Here is a 25312-nt window from a genome sequence, read left to right on the forward strand (position 1 = left end):
TTCCCCACTTACTTTCCTTTCTTCTTTTTCTGGTGGATTTTCTGCATTATATTTTATGTTGGTCTGGTACATCTCCAGTTACTGTGCATACACGGCAGCTCCCTCTCATAGCGTGTCAGTTGCCATGGGGATCTGGCTGGCGTCGCGCGCATGCCCTGTCTGTGTTCCGGGTAGCTGTGATGCGTGCGTCTCTATGTGTCATGTGACTCGGGTCCTTCCTGACCCGGTGTCGGCTGATGCATGACGGCGCATGCGCGCACCACTCACGCCTCCTGCCCCCATCCACCGGCATACAGCTGGGCGCACGTGTCCCCATGTGATTCCGATTACAGGTCACACTAACTAAGTATGTCATGGCTTACAATTGGTCACATTACCCTTTATATACACGGTGGTTCATATAGACGGTACCCCCTGACGAAGGACGTGTTGTCCGAAACGCGCGTCGGGGTTTGCCGCGGAGTGCCACTCACACCAGCTGCTGTACTCACAGGTACGCTATACATTTTTCTCCTATTGACCGTATGTTGCCCCTTTGGTACTGCCTGTACATATATATTTGATATAGATATGGCTAGTATTATAGTACACATAGTACTCCTATATATGTTGGTTGATCATATACCTGCTCTTTATCCTAGATTCTTAGGGGATTCTCAGGGGACTCACTCTATATGTTAATTAGATTCCTAGCAATTACGATCTATACTTGTACCTGTTTGATTACTATCATGTTTTGGATTATGCAGCTTATCATGTAAATTATACTTTGTGATTTTTTTCTGTGTTTTGGACTCTACAATGCGGCTCTCTCTTTGCATGTAGTGCCACTTGTTACCTTTACATAATAAAAGTGATTTATATAATCCTTTGCATGATTGGACCTATCATTCGGTGGTTCTCTTTCCTCCATGTGTGTTACCGAATGGTCTGCCATTCCTCATTGGTCCATACACTAAGCACTTGATATAAGTTTGACCGGGCCAGCCTACAGGTGATAGTATGGTCTGTGTCCTGTGCTTTAAGATTCAGTGTTTTCTGTTTCAACCCACAGAAGTTGCTCAGATAGTGCAGCTCATCCAGGATGGCACATCAATGCGAGCTGTGGCAAGAAGGTTTGCTGTGTCTGTCAGCGTAGTGTCCAGAGGCTGGAAGCGCTACCAGGCCAGTACACCAGGAGACGTGGAGGGGGCCGTAGGAGGGCAACAACCCAGCAGCAGGACAGCTACCTCCGCCTTTGTGCAAGGAGGAACAGGAGGAGCACTGCCAGAGCCCTGCAAAATGACCTCCAGCAGGCCACAAATGTGCATGTGTCTGCACAAACGGTTAGAAACCGACTCCATGAGGGTGGTATGAGGGCCTGAAGTCCACAGATGGGGGTTGTGCTCACAGCCCAACACCGTGCAGGACGCTTTGCATTTGCTACAGAACACCAAGATTGGCAAAGTCGCCACTGGCGCCCTTTGCTCTTCACAGATGAAAGCAGGTTCACACTGAGCACATGTGACAGACATGACAGAGTCTGGAGACGCCATGGAGAGTGATCTGCTGCCTGCAACATCTTTCAGCATGACCGGTTTGGCAGTGGGTCAGTAATGGTGTGGGTGGCATTTCTTTGGAGGGCCGCACAGCCCTCCATGTGCTCGCCAGAGGTAGCCTGACTGCCATTAGGTACCGAGATGAGATCCTCAGACCCCTTCTGAGACCATATGCTGGTGCGAGTGGCCCTTGGTTCCTCCTAATGCAGGGCAATGCCAGACCTCATGTGGCTGGAGTGTGTCAACAGTTCCTGCAAGATGAAGTCATTGAAGCTATGGACTGGCCCGCCCTTTCCCCAGACCTGAATCCGATTGAGCACATCTGGGACATCATGTCTCGCTCTATCCACCAACGTTGCACAACAGACTGTCCAGTAGTTGGCGGATGCTTTAGTCCAGGTCTGGGAGGAGATCCCAGAGGAGACCATCCGCAACCTCATCAGGAGCATGCCCAGGCATTGTAGGGAGGTCATACAGGCATGTGGAGGCCACACACAATACTGAGCCTCATTTTGACTTGTTTTAAGGACATTACATCAAAGTTGGATCAGCCTGTAGTGTGTTTTTCCACTTTAATTTTGGGGGTGACTCCAAATCCAGGCCTCCATTGGTTAATAAATTTGATTTCCATTGATGATTTTTGTGTGATTTTGTTGTCAGCACATTCAACTTTGTACAGAACAAAGTATTCAATGAGAATATTTCATTCATTCAGATCTAGGATGTGTTATTTGAGTGTTCCCTTTATTTTTTTGAGCAGTGTATTTATGTTAGTAGTTACCTTAATTTTCATAATTTTATTCAGTTTCAGACTACTTGATATACAATTATTTGAAACCTTATCCAAGTTTTAGGCTTTTCGCATGTGTTGATGTTACTCCCAGTAAAACAAGAATTTAAAACAGGTCAAGTGTTCATCTCTGTCTGTTATGCTGGAACACATATGACACATTTGATGTTCTGACTGATGGACTTAGTTTGGGATTTGGCCCATCTAAAATATATAGGCCAATTAATAGGTTTGCGCTCTTCCTGCAGATTTTGTTGTGGGTTCTTTCCTCTTCCCACAGTGATTCTGCATGTCTGATCCTCTCTTTCCCCACTCTGCAGATTCTGCTCCTGCTGACTGTGATCTCTGTCTCTCACTGCAGACACCCTAATACTTTATAGGCTCCATTTACAATTGTCGTGTGAGATATTCTAGTGCTGAATGTTTTTTTTTCTCAGACAGCACACTGCCTCATAGAGTTTAATTGATCCATACACACAACAGTTTTAAAAAAAACGGATTCATATCTCCAGTCCATGAGACTGGGAGAATGTCTTATTCTCATCCGTTTTGCGGATCAAACTTGATCGCCACTAAAGTTTACAAGGATCCATATAAAATTAATGACACACTGAAGACATCCTTGTTGCTGAAGTGTTCCATCTGTTTTCTATTGGGTTTTCACTGATCAATCAATGGATAAATAAAAGTTCAGATAGTCGATCTCCTTCAGTTTTTTTTTTTTTTTTTTTTCAAAATTCAATTTTTATTGAAAGGTTATATAATTTTCAATTACAAAAATACAAAAAAAAAGAAGATACAGGACAATACTCCTTCAGTTTTTAAAACATAGAAAAAAATGATGCAACACTGCTGCAACACAGAGCCAAAAAGGATGTCACACAAATGGAAAACACTCCTTTTCTCAAGGATGAAATAATTGGCCTGAATATGTCAATATAGTGTTACTTTGATATTTACAACCTCTTCCACTCCCTGCTAGTGATTCAAATAGGCGTATATACAGTGTAAGAAGGTGCCAGATACTGTCAACCACTTTATGTATGTATCACCAAGGTCTCGGTGATGTAAATACCAGAAAGGCTGTACCAGTAACACTAGCTAACTGAGCAATTTGTTTTGAGTGGATTCCGGGTCCGGATTGTAGGAGTGATCAGAGAGTCTGGATGGGAAAGATCACTCCCAAATTCCAACACAGGCCTTACATGTCTAATGAAAGACAACTGACACAGCTCAAAGTGTATTCTGTGCTTTAGATGAACAGTTGTGTTTGAGGTCTATGTCATTAGAGCTACCACAGCAGCTATGTACAGACTCTAAGGCTACTTTCCCATGATGAGTATTTGATGCATTTTTTCCGCTCTCTGTTATCATGCACAATAAATGTAGCATCTTACAATTCCAGTAAAGTGTTTGGGATTTATAGATTACTGAGAAGTTTGTTTTGAGTGGATTCCAGATCTGGGATTTAGGAGTCACCAGAGAGCCTGGGTGGCAAAGGTCGCTTCCATACTCCTACTCAGGCCTTACAGGTCTAATAAAGGGCTACTGAGACAGCTCATAGTGTGTTCTGTGCTGTAGGTCAACAGTTGTGTTTGTTGGGGAAGGCGTTTAAAGCTGCTTGAGGTCCTACTGATGCAACACAGAGATTGGTGACACCATTACATTTACTTTGCTTTGTCTCTGCCAAGGAAAAGACTGTTTTTGTTATATCTTATTGTGCTGAAGAAAGAAATTTCAGTTGAAGTGAGGAAAAACGCAATAAATGTTACTTAGTGTTTGCACAGAGCCCTATGCTTGTGCTGAAATTAGTGCCTACTTGTGAGCTGAACCGCCACAATAGGCATATATAAGGCTTTCAAGTTCAGGTCAAGAGCCCTGCGGCCAGTATGTGCATTGCGGTCTATACTCGGACCATGATAAACTGACGTCTGAAATTGGCCTTATACTGAGAGAAGGGATAAGAGAGCCGATTATTTCAGCCCTGAGCCAACAGCCATTGGCCAGGAACAGTGTTCTGTCAGTTCTATGTCATTAGAAGCACCACAGCAGCTATGTACAGACTCTAAGGCTACTTTCCCATGATGAGTATTTGGTGCATTTTCTCATGATCACTGTGCGTTTTATTTTTGCGCTGCATAAACTGACCTGCGGTGTGACTTTAAAGTCTGCAACATGTCAGTTTGTTTTATTTGTAGATTTTCCTCATAAACTTGAGTGAGATGAGCGAAATCCACAGATAAAAAATACATTTGCGTTTTCATTGTTTTTCCACGGCAGAAGTGCAGTAAATACACTTGTAATTCGCACATGACTTTATCAATATCAAAGCTAAGTAACAGGGAGTTTCTAAAACAAAGCCATTTTACTAAAATATAACGTATAAAAAAAAGACAAAAACTTCAGCAGAAAAAAATGTGATAATAATGCATGTGATAAAACGCACTCAAGAAAGCAACGAAAGATCGCAAGTAGCCCAAATTAGCTAATTGGTGCAGAAATGCTGCAGAAAATCTGCTACATCAAAAGTGCACTAAATACTCATTTGTGGGAACTTCGCCTTAAATGTTAGGACATTTTTAATGAAGACTAGAACGTTTCTGAATTTTGCATGTAGGAAGCAAATGAGCAATTAAAGGGAAGAGTTCAAATGCATATACAGGCTTTAAATGTAATTTAGCTTATGGTTAACTTTAAACAGCAATGGAACTAACAACCTCAAAATATATAAAAAGGATTACTTATTGTAAAGCACAATGTCTGGCAGCCAAATCTGTTTTGATGGAATGCGGAGTTTTCTTATGCCATCATATTCTGCTGGATTCCAGGTCAAGCGATAATCTACCCACTCCTACAAATGACAAAATCAGAAAACCTTATGTTCTACGTCAGCTTGTATATAAATTTATTAGATTCCGTCAGATAAGGCTTTTAGAACTACATCAACATTTCCATTGTCTGCAAAACCAATGTACTAATACCACAAAAACTCTTAGATGAACAACCATTCTTGTACTTGATATGAATTTACACAATGTTATATATAAACACATTAAAATGTCACAGGATGCTTCAATCACATCCTTTTCACTTCTCTACCTTCTAAATGGCTAACGATCTATTATTTCTTTCGATGCAGGCACACTCTGCTCCATGACCTTCAGGTCATGGCGTATTATATTGCCCACTTGTAAGGATGGGTGAGACGAAAGCTTAGTCTATGGGTGATAATGATGTGAAGCTTTCTGTTGCGTCACAAGTCCCCATCACACTGATGCCAATAAGATCAGCAGCATTCATAGATGTTATTTAGGGTTTTCTGGTACTGAAACCCCTTCCCATGCCATGATGTATTATAATTTATTACGTGATGGAGTGTGGAGCGGGCTCAGGCACAGATGCCGGCTATATAAGTGACATGGCCCCTTCACACAGCTGATTGACGGATGTGCTGAGAGTTGGACCTCAATCAATCTAATATTGAGAGCCTAAGAACAGGCTACTAATATTAAAGTCCTGGAAAGCCCTTTAGAGTAACCGTTGTTTAAATTATTAGTTCACAAATCAATAGTACATGTGAAAATATAGGAGATGGCAGCTACTGCTAACATTCTATGTGGAGGGGAGGGTTGAAGAGGAGGGAGGAGTAAAAGGGGTATTCCCATCTCCAAGATCCTATTCCATGTAGTAGGTATAATAATATTTCCAATTAGAAATGTAGTATAGTTTTTCTTATTCGCTATGTCGCTTAACCCATGTGCAGGCACTGCAGGACCTTAGGTATCCATGGTTATGACCACTGATATAGTGACAGTTAGCTAGCTGCTAGTGGTCATAACCATGGATACCTAAGGTCCTGCAATGCCTGCACATGAGGAAAGAGACATAGCAAATCAGAAAAACGATACTACATTTCTAATTGGAGGAATTTGCTAATAATAATAATAATAATATTATTATTACACCTACTACATACTGGGATAGGATCTTGGAGATGGGAATACGCCTTTAAAGTCAAAGCTCCTCCCCCTCCATCTGCATAGAATCGTATCAGCAGTAACTGTCATCTCCTGTCTCAGTAATGTAATAATCTGTCTTCACTAAATACAGATTTTATCTGGAAATTGAGAATTTTGATAATGACTGATCTGTCCTGGCGGAGAAAGCAGATTTCTCTGATAAGATATACTGTATGACAAAGTTACTTATTTTCACCTGTACTATTGATTTGTGAAATAAAAATTAAAATGACGGTTACTGTTTAAGCACCTAACATAACTTACTTCTACTGTATGTGTAAACAGTACAGACATGACCACACATAAAAGGAACATAAAAAATACACCAAAACACAAAGCAAAACTGAGTTTTTGGAACATGATCTTTAAATAAGCTCCGTGTGATAAGCGACATGTGCTCCATATTCACACATAGAATATTTAGGCCACAATTAGAATATTGTGTACTATTTTGGACTTCAGTGTGTAAGAAGGACATAGCTGAACTAGAGCGGATACGGAGAAGAGCGACCAAGGTTATTCAGTTTGGAAAAACAAAGGTTTGGGGGCGATCTTATTACAATGTATAAATATATGAGAGGACAGTACACAGATCTTTCTAATGACCTTTATAAACAACAAGGACAAGGCGGCATCCTCTACATCTAGAGCATACATGTCAAACTCTGGCCCTTGGGCCAAATCTGGCCCACAGGGTGATTATATTTGGCCCTAAACACCAGAACCACCACCACTATGTGGAGCCATTATTCTGCATGGAGGACTTTGTGGGGCCCATTATACTGTATGGAAGACTTTGTGGGGCCCATTATACCGTATGGAGGACTTTGTGGGGCCCATTATACTGTATGGAGGACTTTATGGGGCCCATTATACTGTACGGAGGACTATGTGGGTCCCATTATACTGTATGGAGGACTTTGTGGGGCCCATTATACTGTATGGAGGACTTTATGGGGCCCATTATACTGTATGGAGGACTTTGTGGGGCCCATTATACCGTATGGAAGACTTTGTGGGGCCCATTATACTGTATGGAGGACTTTGTGGGGCCCATTATACTGTATGGAAGACTTTGTGGGGCCCATTATACTGTATGGAGGACTATGTGGGGCCCATTATACTGTATGGAGGACTATGTGGGGCCCATTATACTGTATGGAGGACTATGCGGGGCCCATTATACTGTATGGAGGACTATGTGGGGCCCATTATAATGTATGGAGGACTATGTGGGTCCCATTATTCTTTATGGAGGACTATGTGGGGCCCATTATACTGTATGGAGGACTGTGCGGGGCCATTATACTGTATGGAGGAATTTGTGGGACCATTATACTGTATGGAGGACTATGTGGGGCCCATTATACTGTATGGAAAGCTATGTGGGGCTATTATGCTGTATGGAGGACGATGTGGGACCCATTATAATGTATGGAGGACTATGTGGGACCCATTATTCTGTATGGAGGACAATGTGGGGCCCATTATAATCTATGGAAAGCTATGTGAGGCTATTATGCTGTATGGAGGACTATGTGGGACCATTATACTGTATGGAGAACTTTGTGGGGCCTATTATAATGTATGGAGGAGTATGTGGGGCTCATTATACTGTATGGAAAGCTACAGTGGTGGCCAAAAGTATTGGCACCCCTGCAATTCTGTCAGATAATACTCAGTTTCTTCCTGAAAATGATTGCAATCATAAATTCTTTGGTATTATTATCTTCATTTAATTTGCTTGCAAGGAAAAAACACAAAAGAGAATGAAGCAAAAATCAAATCATTGATCATTTCACACAAAACTCCAAAAATGGGCCAGACAAAAGTATTGGCACCCTCAGCCTAATACTTGGTTGCACAACCTTTAGCCAAAATAACTGCGAACAACCGCTTCCGGTAACCATCAATGAGTTTCTTACAATGCTCTGCTGGAATTGTAGACCATTCTTCTTTGGCAAACTGCTCCAGGTCCCTGATATTTGAAGGGTGCCTTCTCCAAACTGCCATTTTGAGATCTCTCCACAGGTGTTTTATGGGATTCAGGTCTGGACTCATTGCTGGCCACCTGAGAAGTCTCCAGTGCTTTCTCTCAAACCATTTTATAGTGCTTTTGGAAGTGTGTTTTGGGTCATTGTCCTGCTGGAAGACCCATGACCTCTGAGGGAGACCCAGCTTTCTCACACTGGGCCCTACATTTTTTTTCTGTACACTCTATGTTGATGCTTTTTCCCAAAAAGCTCTACTTTTGTCTCATCTGACCAGAGAACATGCTTCCAAAACGTTTTAGGCTTTCTCAGGTAAGTTTTGGCAAACTCCAGCCTGGCTTTTTTATGTCTCGGGGTAAGAAGTAGGGTCTTCCTGGGTATCCTACCATACAGTCCCTTTTCATTCAAACGCCGACGGATAGTACGGGTTGACACTGTTGTACCCTCGGACTGCAGGGCAGCTTGAACTTGTTTGGATGTTAGTTGAGGTTCTTTATCCACCATCCGCACAATCTTGAGTTGAAATCTCTCGTCAATTTTTCTTTTCCGTCCACATCTAGGGAGGTTAGCCACAGTGCCATGGGCTTTAAACTTCTTGATGACACTGCACACGGAAGACACAGGAACATTCAGGTCTTTGGAGATGGACTTGTAGCCTTGAGATTGCTCATGCTTCCTCACAATTTGGTTTCTCAAGTCCTCAGACAGTTTTTTGGTCTTCTTTCTTTTCTCCATGCTCAATGAGGTACACACAAGGACACAGGACAGAGGTTGAGTCAACTTTAATCCATGTTAACTGGCTGCAAGTGTGATTTAGTTATTGCCAACACCTGTTAGGTGCCACAGGTAAGTTACAGGTGCTGTTAATTACACGAATTAGAGAAGCATCACATGATTTTTCAAACAGTGCCAATACTTTTGTCCACCCCCCTTTTTTAGGTTTGGTGTGGAATTATATCCAATTTGGCTTTAGGACAATTCTTTTTGTGTTTTTTCATTGAAGACAAATTAAATGAAGATAATAATACCAAAGAATTTGTGATTGCAATCATTTTCAGGAAGACACTGAGTATTATCTGACAGAATTGCAGGGATGCCAATACTTTTGGCCACCACTGTATGTTGGGCTATTATACTATATGGAGGACTATGTGGGACCCATTATTCTGTATGGAGAACTGTGTGGGGCCCATTATACTATTTACCGGTTGGCCTGCGAGATTGTCCGGGTTTTTCATTTTGGCAGTCTGTGTGTTTGAGTTTGACATCCCTGGACTAGAGTAAGGAAGGTTTAATCATCATCATGGACGCAGATTCCTTAATGTAAGAGCAGTGAGATTATGGGACTCTCTACCACATGTTGTTAATTCATTAAAATGCCTTTCTTCAAAAATATATTACAGGTTATGGGTACTAAGTTCTGTCATAGCATGTTGATCTAGAGAAATAGTCTGACTGCCACATGTGGAGTGGAGAATGAATTTTGCTATGAAAATATGAAACATTTTTAGCAGGAAATGTCTGGGAAATAGGGTTATAATTGGAAGCAAACTTCGGACTTAATAAAACCTGAATATCTCTTTTAATATTTGTCATTCACTAGCAGAAAAACACCAGGACAGCTTGTAACCGCCCATATAGACAGCCTGGAGGGATCCATACACCACAACGCCAGAGTAATCTTGTTGGACCTATAATGGTAGCAATCCACCATTGTTGCCTATGTAACACTAGCTAATACTGCCTTCTTCCCCTTCACTGAGGGATATATTAGTAAAAATATCAAAATGATATGAGACAATACAAACTCTATAAACAGCTGACTCTAAAGGACCTTTATTAGAAAGAAGGGTGTCTGCTGTGATCAGACTGGAAAGTCCACGTTGATCATTTGCATTAGTTTTATATTGTTAGATTTATGATATCATGACTTTTATAGAATCCTTGAAATCAATGTAAATTTTTACTTGCCTGATTGAGCCACACATTAGTTGTCATGATTTGCTCTCGTTCGTTCTAGGACAAAAGGGACAGATTGATAATTAAGAAAAGAATATATAAAGCCATTTTGAGCTTTACGTAGCATCAATAAGTTCAGCAGCACTATTAAATTCTGTGACGGTTTTGTAATCATTCATCTACATTGTATACTGATATTCACAAACAAAAGAAATGGACAATAGAACTAAAAATTCACAAATGAACATCTGTCAGTTACATAAAAATGCTTAATGCTATTTTGACAGACATTTGCTAGTGTCGTAATAATAATAATAATAATTTTTATTTATAGAGCGCCAACATGTTCCACAGCACTTTATAATTAAGCAATGTGAGGCAGTGACCGGGATCGTATACGAGGGACGTTATATATCCCCCAGAATGTGTACAGAGACCTATTAAAACCATTGGAGTGCGTTGCAGTCACAAACTCACCTGCAATGCAGGAATGAAGGTGAGCATTGACCTGGTCAGGCTATCTGGCTAAGGCAGATTAGTAAAACCCGGCAGGGCCTTCATTTCTTGGAGGAGGTCACAGGAGGCAGAGGGGCGACCTCCTCCCTCCAACATGGGTTTTCCAGTGGCTCTTGCCACAGGTCCTTTAAAACCCTGCACTAAGGATTAGTGTTGTTCTATGTTGGAACCTGCTAGGAGCATAGCAGGAAAGCTTAGCAGGGTTGAGTGTGGCTGAACCCACGCCTGGGAAGGCTTTGCACCTGTCCAGTGCTGAGCGGCCCGGCACGGCCGTTGCCCCCGTCAAACATTGTCTATGGACTGATGTTACCCCGGCTGCGAACCGGAGGACTTTTCTGAATGATGGGGCTGGGGGAAAATGTCTGCAAGTGGGTAGCTAACTGGTTAAAGGATAGAAGGCAGAGGGTGGTTATAAATGGAATATACTCAGATTGGGTAAGCGTCACTAGTGGGGTACCACAGGGGTCTGTACTAGGCCCAATGTTATTTAATATCTTTATTAACGACATAGTCAACGGGATAAATAGTAAAATATCAATATTTGCAGATGACACAAAGTTATGTAAAACAATTAATACAAAAGAGGACAGTGCAGACCTACAGAGGGATTTGGATAAGCTGGGTAGGTGGAGCATTAAATGGCAAATGAGGTTTAACGAGGAGAAATGTAAGGTCATACATATGGGAAGGAAAAATGGAAGTCACCAGTACTCACTGAATGGGAAATCATTGGGGAATTCAGAGATGGAGAAGGACTTGGGCATCTTGATTGATAGCAAACTAAATTGGAGTGCCCAAAGTCAGGCGGCTGCTGTAAGGGCAAACAGGGTAATGGGATGTATCAGAAGAGGTATAGCTGCAAAGGATGAGATCATTGTTCTTCAACTGTACAAAGCACTGGTCAGACCACACTTGGAATACTGTGCTCAGTTATGGGCCCCACTATATAGAAAGGATATAATTGAGCTTGAAAAGGTACAAAGGAGGGCAACAAAATTAATAAAGGGAATGGAGGGACTGCAATATCCAGAGAGGTTGGCAAAACTAGGACTATTCAGCCTGGAAAAGAGAAGGTTGAGGGGGGACATAATAAATGTGTACAAATATGTTAGGGGACAGTATAGAGACCTTGCCCGGGATTTGTTCAAAAGGAGGGATATTACGGTAACAAGAGGGCACTCACTAAGACTGGAAGAGAAAAGGTTTCAGCACCAGCATAGGAAGGGGTTCTTTACGGTAAGAGCAGTGAGAATATGGAATTCACTGAGTGAGGAGACGGTAATGTCGGATTCACTAAACCAGTTCAAGCGGGGACTGGATGCATTTCTAGATACCAGGCAGATTTCAGCATATACTTAAAAATAAAATAAAATAGTAGGTTGATACAGGGATTTATTCTGACTGCTGGTTTCAGAGTCGGGAGGGAATTTTTCCTCAGGTGAAGATTGGCTAAGTCATTTGGGGTTTTTGCCCTCCTCTGGATCAACTTTAGCAATTACAAAACTAACAGGTCGAACTTGATGGACGCAAGTCTTTATTCGGCTTTACAAACTATGTTACTATGTTACTATGTTACCCGTGAGTGGCTGAATAAAGCTGTTTATGTTGGACTTGCTGGGGTCACTGCCTCAGTTACTGCACGGTGTGAACACCGCCGCCTTACAGCGGGGACATGTACAGACAATAAATTCAATACGAGGTAAGACAGTTTGAACAGTTACATTAGAAGTGAGGTCCCTGCTCGCAAGCTTACAATCTAAAATCTTTGATAATAGGGTCATCAGCGATTAGATATACATTTTCAAAAGCTAAATCTGTCTTTGCATCCTTATAAAAAAATTATGCGAACATTTACCTGGTCGTGAGCTCAATGTTTTTTGGCTTTACAGTTACACAATAGTGTGTTGTCTGAGTCAGAGAACAGAGCTTGTAGGGTAACTCAATAATAGACATAATGCATATGAAATCTAATAGACTTGGTAATTTCATTTCAAAGCAACTTTCTGTTTGATAAGAGCACATTGCAAGCTGCCCTGAAGAACATCACATTATATTAATTATATGGCTTCCTCTTCATACAGCCACTTTGGAGCACTGGGTAGATATCAGTGTCTCAATTTACGCTATAATGGGGGAGACTTGCTATGGAGTTGACACGTTGGAGAACATTTACCAAAACTTCTTTTACACTGCATAACAATTTCACAGAAAACAATGATATGCAGAGAATAGCCCTTTTGTAGCTTCTCTTTAAAAAGAACCTGTCGGCTTGGAAATGCATTGCAGTTTGCAGGCACCATGTTAGAGCAGGAGCTGAACAGATTGATATATCGTTTTGTAGGAAAACACTCTGAATATCTTTTCATTTATGTAATGAAATCCCTGCTCTTTCCGTGCACACAGGTCCAGTGGGCGGATTGACAGCTTTTCCTGTGTATGTGTGCATGCAGAGATAGCTGTCCATCACTGACAGGTTCACTTGAATGTGTCGCACATGTGGATCGTGGACCCACTGCGCCACAAGCTGGGCTTACCCAGGAGGAGCGTGGCTAAGCGGCTCTCTGGTTTTCGCTAGTGCTCCTGATGGTGGAGTTAGGCTTGCGCTGCAGGTAGCCACCAGGTACAACTCCTAGACAGCCCCCAGTACTGTAGCAGCAGACCCCAAGGGTCATGATTGCAGTCACTGACACAGACTCAGAATCACTGGCAGGATAGGATTCGGATACTGATATAACAGATATCGGAGCCAGTACAGACTGTACGGATTCTAGATCACCAGATAGGATGGGCACTGGTCCTGGGTCAGACAGTGTGGATTCTGGAGCACTAGCCAGGACGGACACTGGTACTAGTTCAGACTACACAGGTTTCGGAACAGGTTCTGGTTCAGACAACATGGGTTTCAAGAACAGGTTCAGATAATACAGGACTCAAGTACAGGGACCTGGCAAGATACTAGTTGCACACACACTAAGTAGGAAAACTACAGGGGTTGCTCAGGCACCTTCAAATTGGGGAGGGTGCCTTATATACCTGATGCCTCCCAGCTATTGGCTGGGGCATTTCCAAAGTGACACCGCCATTGGCGTTACAGAATGTATGGAATTAGAAAGTTACAACCAAAGGGCTCGTGCACACGACCAATTTTCTCAGATGAGTGCTTTCCATGTTTTTCCATTGTACCTAGGATATTCTATGGAGCTGTGCACATGTCTGATTATTTTTTCAGATGGAGTAGTCCACTGAAAAAATTGGAGACATATCCGATTTTGATCCAAGAGGTCAGATCACAATCGGCAATGCAGGTCTATGGGTCTGCGGAAAAAATTTGATCACACTCGGATGACATAAAGGACAAGGACAGAATGAAAGACAGAAAGCACAAATGGTAAAACTTATTTTTTTTCTTACCACGTATGAGAAAAACTGATGCCACTCTCATCAAAGTCTGATCAGAATTAGAGATGAGCGAATGTTTTGATGTTCGGGTTCGGTGAATAAACCTGAACATCAAAAAAAATTTCGTGTTCAGGCACCCAATCACGAACCCAAACACAGCCCCAAACATCCCTGGTTTCCCCTTGCTGTCATCTGCGTGACAGCGCAGGAATCAGGGGCTGTGACCGGCGGTAAGATCGCTACCTCCGGTCACAGAATTGCGGGATCATGCTGTCAGCTGTCAGCATGATCCTCGGAGCTGTGACAGTCACCCGCGGTAAAAAGCTTACCGTGCGTGACAGGCACCGGCTGATGGGACTACTAGCCCCATTATCCAGCGTCTGCTGTCACAGTACACAAGCTGCCCAAGCGCCTCTGATGACGGAAGTGATCCCTCATCAGCTGCGCTTGCGCAATGAAAGTGAAAGCAAAAACAAGGTTTTCTACAATAAAATTCCACACAGTTTTAATAATTTATTTAAAAATAAAAAACACCATATTCTCACCTAACACCTAATCCCCGAATCCCTCATCTCCTGTAAGAAACCAAAAATAAAAAACAACCATATCTCTCACCTGTCCGCCGTCATGACGTAATCCCGGTGTCCCACGGCGATCCGGGTCACTTCTACAGCAGTCACATCAGCAATCACTGATGTCACTGCTGTAGAAGACAGCACTGTATACACTGATAGGAGTGTAATCACTCTTGTCAGTGTATTTTGCTGCGCTGCAGAGGTGAGGTCCCCGGAGTTCAAACAGCTGATGATCAGCTGAGAGCTCCAGTGATCTCACCACAATAGTGCTGCTTGGGAAAATTCCCACACAGCACTAATGCCGTAAGTGAGATCAGCGGAGCGCTCAGCCAGGGCCGGCGTCAGCACCCGGCGCACCCGGGCAAATGCCGGGGCCCTGAGCAGGCAGAGGGGCCCACTGGCGGTCGCGCACCCCGCTGGGCTATGGGTGGAGGAGAGCGGTGTCAGCGCCCGCCGCTTGCTCAGGGCCCCGGCAGCCGGATACTTACCTCTCCCCGTGCCTCCGCAGATCAGCTGTCTTCCTGCTCTGCGCTCCCTGTGACATCTCAGGTCAGAGGGCGCGGTGACGTCTTTCCACCGCGCCCTCCCCTGAGCCGTCGCAGGGAGCGCTGAGCGGGAAGATGCCGACAACGCTGGAGCTCGGACCCGAGCAGCGGGCAGCAGGCAGCAGGTGAGGAGAGGGGAGGTGAGTATTTGATTTTTTTTTTTTTATGTATGGAGGCATGGGGCAGTATAAAGAGAAGAGGGGGGGTGGCATCCTCCATGGAGCATTATAAAGAGGGGGGGCATCCTGCATGGGGCATTATAAAGAGAGGGGGGGCATCCTGCATGGGGCATTATAAAGAGAGGGGGGGCATCCTGCATGGGGCATTATAAAGAGAGGGGGGGGCATCCTGCATGGGGCATTATAAAGAGAGGGGGGGACATCCTGTATGGGGCATTATAAAGAGGAGGGGTGACATCCTGCATGGGGCATTATAAGGTGGGGGAACAGCCTGCATGGGGCATTATAAAGGGGGGGGGCAGCCTGCATAGTGCATTTTGTGGGGGGGAACAGCCTGCATGGAGCATTATAAGGGGGGGGCAGCCTGTATGGGGCATTATGTGGGGGGTAACAGCCTGCATGGAGCATTAAAAGGGGGGGGGCCTGTATGGGGCATTATGTGGGGGGTAACAGCCTGCATGGAGCATTATAAGGGGGGGGACAGCCTGTATGGGCATTATGTGGGGGGTAACAGCCTGCATGCAGCATTATATGGGGGCCAGTATCCTGTATGGAGCATTATAAGGGGACCGGTATCCTGTATGGAGCGTTATAAGGGGACCAGTATCCTGTATGGAGAGTTATATGGGGGCCAGTATCCTGTATGGAGTTTTATAAGGGGACCAGTATCCTGTATGGAGCGTTATATGGGGGCCAGTATCCTGTATGGAGCTTTATAAGGGGACCAGTATCCTGTATGGAGCGTTATATGGGGGCCAGTATTCTGTATGGAGCCTTATATGGGGGCCAGTATTCCATATGGAGCCTTATATGGAGGCCAGTATTCCATATGGAGCCTTATATGGAGGCCAGTATTCCGTATGGAGCCTTATATGGGGGCCAGTATTCCGTATGGAGCCTTATATGGGGGCCAGTATTCCGTATGGAGCCTTATATGGGGGCCAGTATTCCGTATGGAGCCTTATATGGGGGCCAGTATTCCGTATGGAGCCTTATATGGGGGCCAGTATTCCGTATGGAGCCTTATATGGGGGCCAGTATTCCGTATGGAGCCTTATATGGGGGCCAGTATTCCGTATGGAGCCTTATACGGGGGCCAGTATTCCGTATGGAGCCTTATACGGGGGCCAGTATTCCGTATGGAGCCTTATATGGGGGCCAGTATTCCGCATGGAGCCTTATTTGGGGGCCAGTATTCCGTATGGGGCCTTATATGGGGGCCAGTATTCCGTATGAAGCGTTATATAGGGGCCAGTATTCCGTATGGAGCCTTATATGGGGGCCAGTATTCCGTATGGAGCCTTATACGGGGGCCAGTATTCCTTATGGAGCCTTATACGGGGGCCAGTATTCCGTATGGAGCCTTATATGGGGGCCAGTATTCCGCATGGAGCCTTATTTGGGGGCCAGTATTCCTTATGGGGCCTTATATGGGGGCCAGTATTCCGTATGGGGCCTTATATGGGGGCCAGTATTCCGTATGAAGCGTTATATAGGGGCCAGTATTCCGTATGGAGCCTTATATGGGGGCCAGTATTCTGTGTGGAGCAATTCACTGGTTTCTGAGCTATTGTGGAATTTACAATAGATATCACTCATGTAATGTAAGAAGTGAAATCTTTGCATTGTACTATATATATATATATATATATATATATATATATATATATATATATATATATATATTTCTCCGCCGTATCTCTGCATCATGAATCGTGGTATGTGTTAAAGGGGCCCACTGAGACTCTTTCGCCCGGGGCCCATAAAAACCTGGAGCCGGCCCTGCGCTCAGCTGATCTTCAGCTGTTTGAACTCCAGGAACCTCAGCCAGCAGCTTCTCGCGATACACTGCGGGAGCCTCCTGTCAGTGTATCACCGGCTGCCGGATAGGATGGTCACATCTCCGGATGTGGCCATACTATCACTGAGATGGTCGTGGGATACTCGGTATATGGACTACAGCGGACAGGTGAGGATGAGGTTGGTTTATTAATCGGGGATTAGCTGTAAGGTGAGTATATGTTTTATTTTTTACAGGGGAGGAGAACATTGGTGTCAAGGTAAGTGGTAGGTGAGAATGATTATTATTTTTATTTAAATAATTATTAATTTATTTAAACTTTGTTTTTTTTACTTTCACTTTGCGCAAGTGTAGCTGATAAGATTTTACTTCTCCCATCAGCGGTGCCTGTTACCCGCAGTAAGCTTTTTACCGCGGGTGACTTTCACAGCTGCAGGAATCATGCTAACAGCTGGCAGCATGATCCCGCAGCGCAGTGACCAGCGGTAGTGAACTTACCACCAGTCACAGCCCCTGATTCCCACGCTGTCACGTAGATGACAGAGCGGGAAACCAGGGATGTTCATGTTCGGGGCCGACTTTTGCAGATTTTTGCGCAAAAGCTCGGTGGGCCCAAACACAAATCAGAGTGTGCCATATTTGTGCCGAATTTAACATTTGCGATCGTTTCCCGAACAAATTCACTCATCTCTAATCAGGAAAATCGGGTTTGTTTTTCTCGTATTTGGATGAATTGGTCTTGTAAACCTAACCAAAGACTAAGAATACCAATTAAAACTATAAGAAAGTGAAATTTATGGCATCAAATTGTCATCACATCAAGGAAAAAAAGGGGAAAATACCAATAAAACAGTGCAGGGTACAAAAAAAAATCTGCTGATTCAATAAAACCCAAAATGTTACAATAGTGTTTGTCCATCTGGGAAATCCATACAAAGGTTTATACATCATTTGAAACAACTTAAAGCATATCACTAGTAAACATCCAGGAAAACTAGGGGACATTTCACTTTACCCCATTGAGCATTTTACCATAGATTTTTTTCTCCCCTAAAATTTTTAATTGGGTGCCTAATATGTGAGTTTTTTGTGATATTTTGTAAAGTGGCAATGTGGAAGTCAGAAAAGGTGAGAAATAGCTAGTCTTCTCATGGGCTTTCTGACAGCTGAGAATACGACCTATTCCTGCTAGACCTCAGACCATTAATTGGCTTTCATCCACTATCCATAAGTCAAGGGATAACTTACTGATTGGGGGGGGGGGGTCCTACAGCCCCATCTGAATGGAGCGGAGGTGAAGTATACATACCTCCGCTCTATTCATTTTCTATGGGACTGCTGGGAAAAAAACAAGAGTTGTAAAATCAATATTGGCTTAGTGAGAAGACTATTAGCAAATCAGAATGACATAAGCCATCACAAAGTTGTGTTCCCCCTTTAACCCCTTCAGGACCCAGCCTATTTTGACCCTAAAGACCTTGGCATTTTTGTAAATTCTGACCAGTGTCCCTTTACGAAGTAAAAACTCTGGAACACTTCAACGGATCCTAGCGATTCTGAGATTGTTTTTTCGTGACATATTGGGCTTCATGTTAGTATTAAATTTAGGTCGATAATATTTGCGTTTATTTGTGAAAAAATCAAAAATATGGGAAAAAATTTGAAAATTTTGCAATTTTCAAATTTTGAATTTTTTTTCTACTAAACCAGAGAGTGATGTGACATAAAATAGTTAATAAATAACATTTCCCACATGTCTACTTTACAACAGCACAATTTTGGAAAAAAAAAAAAATGTTGGTAGGAAGTTTGAAGGGTTCAAAGTTCATCAGCAATTTATCTTTTTTCCAGCAAAATTTACAAAACCATTTTTTTAGTGACCACATCACATTTGAAGTCCCTTTGAGGGGTCTTTATGACAGAAAACACACAAAAGTGAAACCATTCCAAAAACTGCACCCCTCAAGCTACTCAAAACTACATTCAAGAAGATTATTAACCCTTCAGGTGCATCACAGGAACTAAAGCCACATGGAAGAAAAAAATGAACATTTTTATTTTTCTAACAAAAATTTTCTTTTAGCCTAAATTTTTTAATTTTCACATGGGTAACAGGATAAAATGCATCCTAAAATTTGTTGGTCAATTTCTCCTTAGTACACTGATACCTCATATGTGGTCATAAACCACTGTTTGGGCACACGGCAGGGCTCAGCAGGGAAGGAGCGCCATTTTACTTTTTGAATGGAAAATTAGCTCCAAAAGTCAAATTGCGCTCCTTCTCTTCTGAGCCCTGCCATGTGCCCAAACAGTGGTTTATGACCACATATGAGGTATCAGTGTACTCAGGAGAAATTGACTAATACATTTTAGGATGCATTTTATCCTGTTACCCATGTGAAAATTAAAAAATTTAGGCTAAAAGAAAATTTTTTTGAAAAAAAAAGTACTTTTTTGTTTTCACAGATCATTTTGTGAAGCACCTGGGGGTTCCAAGTGCTCACTGTGCATCTAGATAGGTGCCTTGGGGGGTCTAGTTTCCAAAATGCGGTCACTTGTGGGGGAGCTCCACTGTTTAGGCACATTAGGGGCTCTCCAAACGCAACATGGTGTCCGCTAACAATTTGAGCCGATTTTCCATTCAATTTGTTAGCGGACACCATGTCGCGTTTGGAGAGCCACTGTGTGGCCAAACATTGGAGCTCCCCCACAAGTGACCCCATTTTGGAAACTAGACCCCCCAAGGCACCTATCTAGATGCATAGTGAGCACTTGGAACCCCCAGGTCCTTCAAAAATTAATCCGTAAAAATAAAAAAGTGTTTTTTTTTCCACTTTTTCATTTTTATGAATCAATTTGTGAAGCACCTGGGGGTTCCAAGTGCTCACTATGCATCTAGATAGGTGCCTTGGGGGGTCTAGTTTCCAAAATGGGGTTACTTGTGGGGGAGCTCCAATGTTTGGGCACACAGCGGCTCTCCAAAAGCAACATGGTGTCCGCTAACAAATTGTCGGCTCAAATTGTTAGAAGACACCATGTTGCGTTTGGAGAGCCGCTGTGTGGCCAAACATTGGAGCTCCCCCACAAGTGACCCCATTTTGGAAACTAGACCCCCCAAGGCACCTATCTAGATGCATAGTGAGCACTTGGAACCCCGAGGTCCTTCACAAATTAATCCGTAAAAATAAAAAAGTGTTTTTTTTTCCACTTTTTCATTTTTATGAATCAATTTGTGAAGCACCTGGGGGTTTCAAGTGCTCACTATGCATCTAGATAGGTGCCTTGGGGGGTCTAGTTTCCAAAATGGGGTCACTTGTTGGGGAGCTCCAATGTTTGGGCACACAGGGACTCTCCAAACGCAACATGGTTCCAATTTGTTAGTGGACACCATTGTGTAGTGTATGTCAGGTTGGTGTGCGGTGTGGTATATTGTAGTGTATACACCACACACACACACACACTACAACACACACACCAACCTGACATAGCCTCCTAAGCTGAGTATGCCCTAGACTGGGATGAGTGGGACGGGCGGGACATTTTGTGTGCTATGTGCGTGTGTAAAAAAAAAAAAAAAAATCGAAACTTTATTATAGTGTGAGTGTACGTGTGTGTGTGTGCTTGGTGTAACCTTCTACAGTCACGTGTGGGGGCTGTCAGGCGTAGGGGGCTGTCAGGCGTACGGGGCTGTCAGGTGTACGGGGCTGTCAGGCGTACGGGGCTGTCAGGTGTAGGGGGGGGGCTGAAGAGATGGAGGAGCCAGCAGCTGCAGCAAGGGGGGTGATCACTGGGGCAGGAGCCGGCAGCAGCAAGGGGGGTGATCACTGGGGCAGGAGCCGGCAGCAGCAAGGGGGGTGATCACTGGGGCAGGAGCCGGCAGCAGCAAGGGGGGTGATTACTGGGGCAGAAAGGGGAGCAGGAGCCAGCAGCAGGGGGGTGATCACTGGGTTTGCGGGGGGGGGATGATCACTGGGATGGGGGGTGCACACTGGGGATGGGGAGAGAACACTGGAGACAGGTGGGGGTGAACATTGGGGACAGGGGGGGTGAACACTGGGGACAGGGGGGGGTGAACACTGGGGACAGGGGGGGTGAACACTGGGGGGAGGGGTGATTATTGGGAGGTGGGGGTGATATCACTGGGACTGGGGGATGGTGGGTTTGATCACAGGAGCAGGGCATTTACACTGAGCCTGCTGCTGCTGTGATCACAGTCCACCGGCTGTCAGAAGGAGAGCAGCAGCCGGTGGATGAAGACGTGGGAGAGGGAGCAGAGGGAGCGGAGGTCGGGGTGCAGGTATGAAAGTGGAGGGGGTGGAGGGGGGGGCAGGGTGGAGTGGAGGGGGGGTCGGGGGGGAGCGGGGGCAATACTACCTGATGCAGATCAGCGGCGGCAGCAGGCGATCAGCGGCGGCAGAAGCGATCCACGGGGGGGCAGCTGCAGAGGGTCCACGGGGGGGGGGCAGCAGCAGAGGGTCCACAGGAGGCAGCAGCAGAGGGTCCACAACGGCCGGCACCCGATCCATGGACGGGCAGTTGCGGCCATCATTAAAAACTCCCTCCACATCTGATTGGGGCTAGTATCCATGTGACGCTAGCCCCCCAATCAGATCTGGGGGGAGGGGGGGACAGAGGTGACACTCCCCCCAGCCAATGGCTGATGCTGTAAGCATCAGGCCATGCCCAGATTTAAATATTACACCAATTTTCATTGGTGAAATATTTAATTCATACCGATTGGCAGTTTCATTAAAAGTGAAAATGAAACAGCCAAGCGGAGGGGTCTCAGGCACGGGGGGGTTAATCCACCCCCCGGGGGGTCGACTTCAGGATGTCCAGTTGCAGTAGCAACTGTGACACCTGAGCGACCCCGCTCGCAGGCGCTGCAGGGGCTCTTTCCCTCCATGTCACAGACGCTGTGACATGGGTCGGGAACAAACTGTTTTCCATGTCACAAACGGTGTGACACGGGTCGGGAAGGGGTTAACCTGCCCTACTGAGGTGTCAGATCATTGTAGAAACAAGTGTCATAGGATGTTTCTTGGCAGACGTCCTTCAGGGCTTTGAAACACAGGGAACTCTGAGTTCATGTTGCATGCTGTCACCAATAAGATACTTATCAGTGACTGAGGCAAGAATAAAACAAGCATGGACATCTGGATAGGAAAGAACAGAACACAAAACATGACAGCAAACAGATGCAATCTCTCACTGAGTGGAATATGTACTGGAGGCTAACATAATCAAGGATGCTCGTAATTTGATTATACCCTGTCCAGACAACATTCATTCAGTCATACAACATATCTAGGGTCATATTAACTAAGAACTGGTCAGGGAGTGTATCTGAGGGTGTACAATCGAAATGTCACAATTGTGGTAAAAATCCAATATTTTGTTTTTCTCATAATAATAGATTGCAGGGTATACAGATTTATATTGAAAGGTAAGAAGGAGGGGAAGATAGTCACTTAACTACAATTCTCAAGATTCCTTGTTTAACCTAAAAAATATTTACAGTGGGGAAAATAAGTATTTCATACTTTGCCAATTTTGCAGGTTTTCCCACCTACAAAGAATGGAGAGGGCTGTAATTTTTATCATATGTACACTTCAACTGTGAAAAACAGAATCTTAAAAAAAAAATCCAGAAAATCACATTGTATGATTTTTACATAATTAATTTGCATTTTACTGCGTGAAATAAGTATTTGATACAATAGAAAAACAGAATTTAATATTTGCTATAGAAAACTTTGTTTGCAATTACAGAGGTCAGACGTTTCCTGTAGTTCTTGTCCAGGTTCTCACACACTGCAGCAGGGATTTTGGCCAATTCCTCCATACAGCTCTTCTCCAGATATGTCAGGTTTCAGGGCTGTCACTGTGCAACATTGAATTTCAGTTCCCCCCAAAGATTTTCTATTGGCTTCAGGTCTGGAGACTGGCTAGGCCACGCCATGACCTTGAAATGCTTCTTACGGAGCCACTCCTTAGTTGCCCTGGCTGTGTGTTTCAGGTCATTGTCATGCGGGAAGATCCAGCCATGACCCATCTTCAATGCTCTTACTGAGGGAAAGAGGTTGTTGGTAAAAATCTAGCGATACATGACCCCATCCATCCTCCCTTCAATAGGGTGCAGTCGTCCTATCCCCTTTGCAGAAAAACACCCCCAAAGTATGATGTTTCCCCCACCATGCTTCATGGTTGGGACGGTGCACTTGGGGTTGTACTCATCCTTCTTCCTCCAAACACGGCGAGTGGAGTTGATACCAAAAAGGTCTATTGTAGTCTCATCTGACCACATGAACTTCTCCCATGCCTCCTCTGGATAATCCAAATAGTCATTAGCGACCTTCAAACAGGCCTGGACATGTGTTGGCATGAGCAGGGGGATCTTGCGTGCCCAGCAGGATTTTAATTCATGATGTGTAGTGTGTTTCTAATGGTAATGTTTGAGACTGTGGTCCCAGGTCTCTTCAGGTCATTAACTAGGTCCTCCCATGTAGTTCTGGGCTGATTCATGACCTTTCTCAGAATCATCATTACTCCACGAGGCGAGATCTTGCATGGAGCTGCAGACCGAGGAAGATTGACAGTCATCTTGTGTTTCTTCCATTTTCTAATAATTATGCCAACAGTTGTTGCCTTCTCAACAAGCTGCTTGCCTATTGTCCTGTAGCCCATTCCAGCCTTGTGCAGGTCAACAATTTTGTCCCTGGTGTCCTTAGACAGCTTTTTGGTCTTGGCCATGGTGGAAAGGTTGGCATGTGATTGATTGAGCGTGTGGACAGGTGTCTTTTACACAGGTCACGAGTTCAAACAGGTGCAATTAATACAGGTAATGAGTGCAAAGTAGGAGGGCTTCTTAAAGAAAAACTAACAGGTATATGAGAGTCAGAATTCTTGCTGGTTGGTAGGGGATCAAATACATATTTCATGCAATAAAATGCAATTTATTTATTTAAAAATCATACAACTTGATTTTCTGATTTTATTTTTAGATTCTGTCTCTCACAGTTGAAGTGTATCTACGATAAAAATTACAGACCTCTCCATTCTTTGTAGGTGGGAAACCTTGCAAAATCGTCATTGTATCAAATACTTATTTTCCCCACTGTATATAAAAAATCTATAAATAATGTGAACGTCTGTCTTCCACATTTGTGACATACAAAAAAGAGTTGGTTGCTGATACCAGATCATATTCTCGTTTCTTAAGGAATAGATTTAATCAACCTTGTCTCTCAAAAGTGAAAGGGAATGGGGGAATGGTTAACTGCCTTAGATTAGTCGGCCAACAGTTATCTCTCCTGACTTTCCCATACACATGAAAAGAAAAAAAAGAAAATCTACCCAAATTTTATCTCCTGCATCATAATCTGTCCTTGCAGAGTAAGAGTGGCCCCAGTTTATCATGCAAAAATCCATGGATTCAGCTGTCTTTCATCTATTGTTTATAGAACCTTAAGACGAAAAGGGAATTTGTTATTTTATATTGCTTTTCCAAGTTATGCATACCTGGCTGCTTTAAACTTCTGTAGGTAATAGGAAGCTGGTAGGATTCTGCACGATAATAAAGCATAAATTAAAGTACCACTGTGGAGTGGGGTTTGTTTATTTTCCCCATCTGTTAGCTGGTCATGGTCTTCTGCCATTTCCTGCACCGCACTGGTCCTCTCCTGCATTATCCGACATCAGCTCTTTCTCGCTAGCTCCCATAGACAACCATTACTCCTTTTATTAGGCTGCATTGTATGAGTGTTACTATCTGAGGGAAGCAGAACTATGTCATCCCGGCTGCTTCCTTTTTCTCGCCTCCTAAAGAGGTGTGCTCGCTTCCGAGCCAATAAAAATATCCTTAGAAGGTCATGTTTTTATTCAAATTCATCACTAAGCAACAGATCCATGAGACACAAAAGCAAATCAGAAGTCATCCAATTTGCATCCGTATTTCACGGATCCCCATTGACTTGTATGGCTGAGTCTAATTTGCAAAC

The 25312-nt window shown here is 43.9% G+C and overlaps 1 protein-coding gene across 1 annotated transcript in view; it reads right to left on the bottom strand.

Moving 5' to 3' along the window:
* The window catches only part of CHRNB4 (cholinergic receptor nicotinic beta 4 subunit), a 100412-nt gene that overhangs the window by 24118 nt on the left and 50982 nt on the right, over window positions 1-25312 (bottom strand). Inside the window, exons 3-4 of the mRNA XM_073652652.1 lie at window positions 10310-10354; window positions 5070-5179 (exon numbers count right to left, since the gene is read on the bottom strand). Coding sequence (XP_073508753.1) covers window positions 5070-5179; window positions 10310-10354 — 155 coding nt within the window. The remainder of the gene's footprint in view (window positions 1-5069; window positions 5180-10309; window positions 10355-25312) is intronic.

The sequence above is a fragment of the Phyllobates terribilis genome, unplaced genomic scaffold (assembly GCF_046119375.1).
Source record: "Phyllobates terribilis strain yellow unplaced genomic scaffold, ASM4611937v1 Scaffold_11__3_contigs__length_659146591, whole genome shotgun sequence".
NCBI lineage: Eukaryota > Metazoa > Chordata > Amphibia > Anura > Dendrobatidae > Phyllobates > Phyllobates terribilis.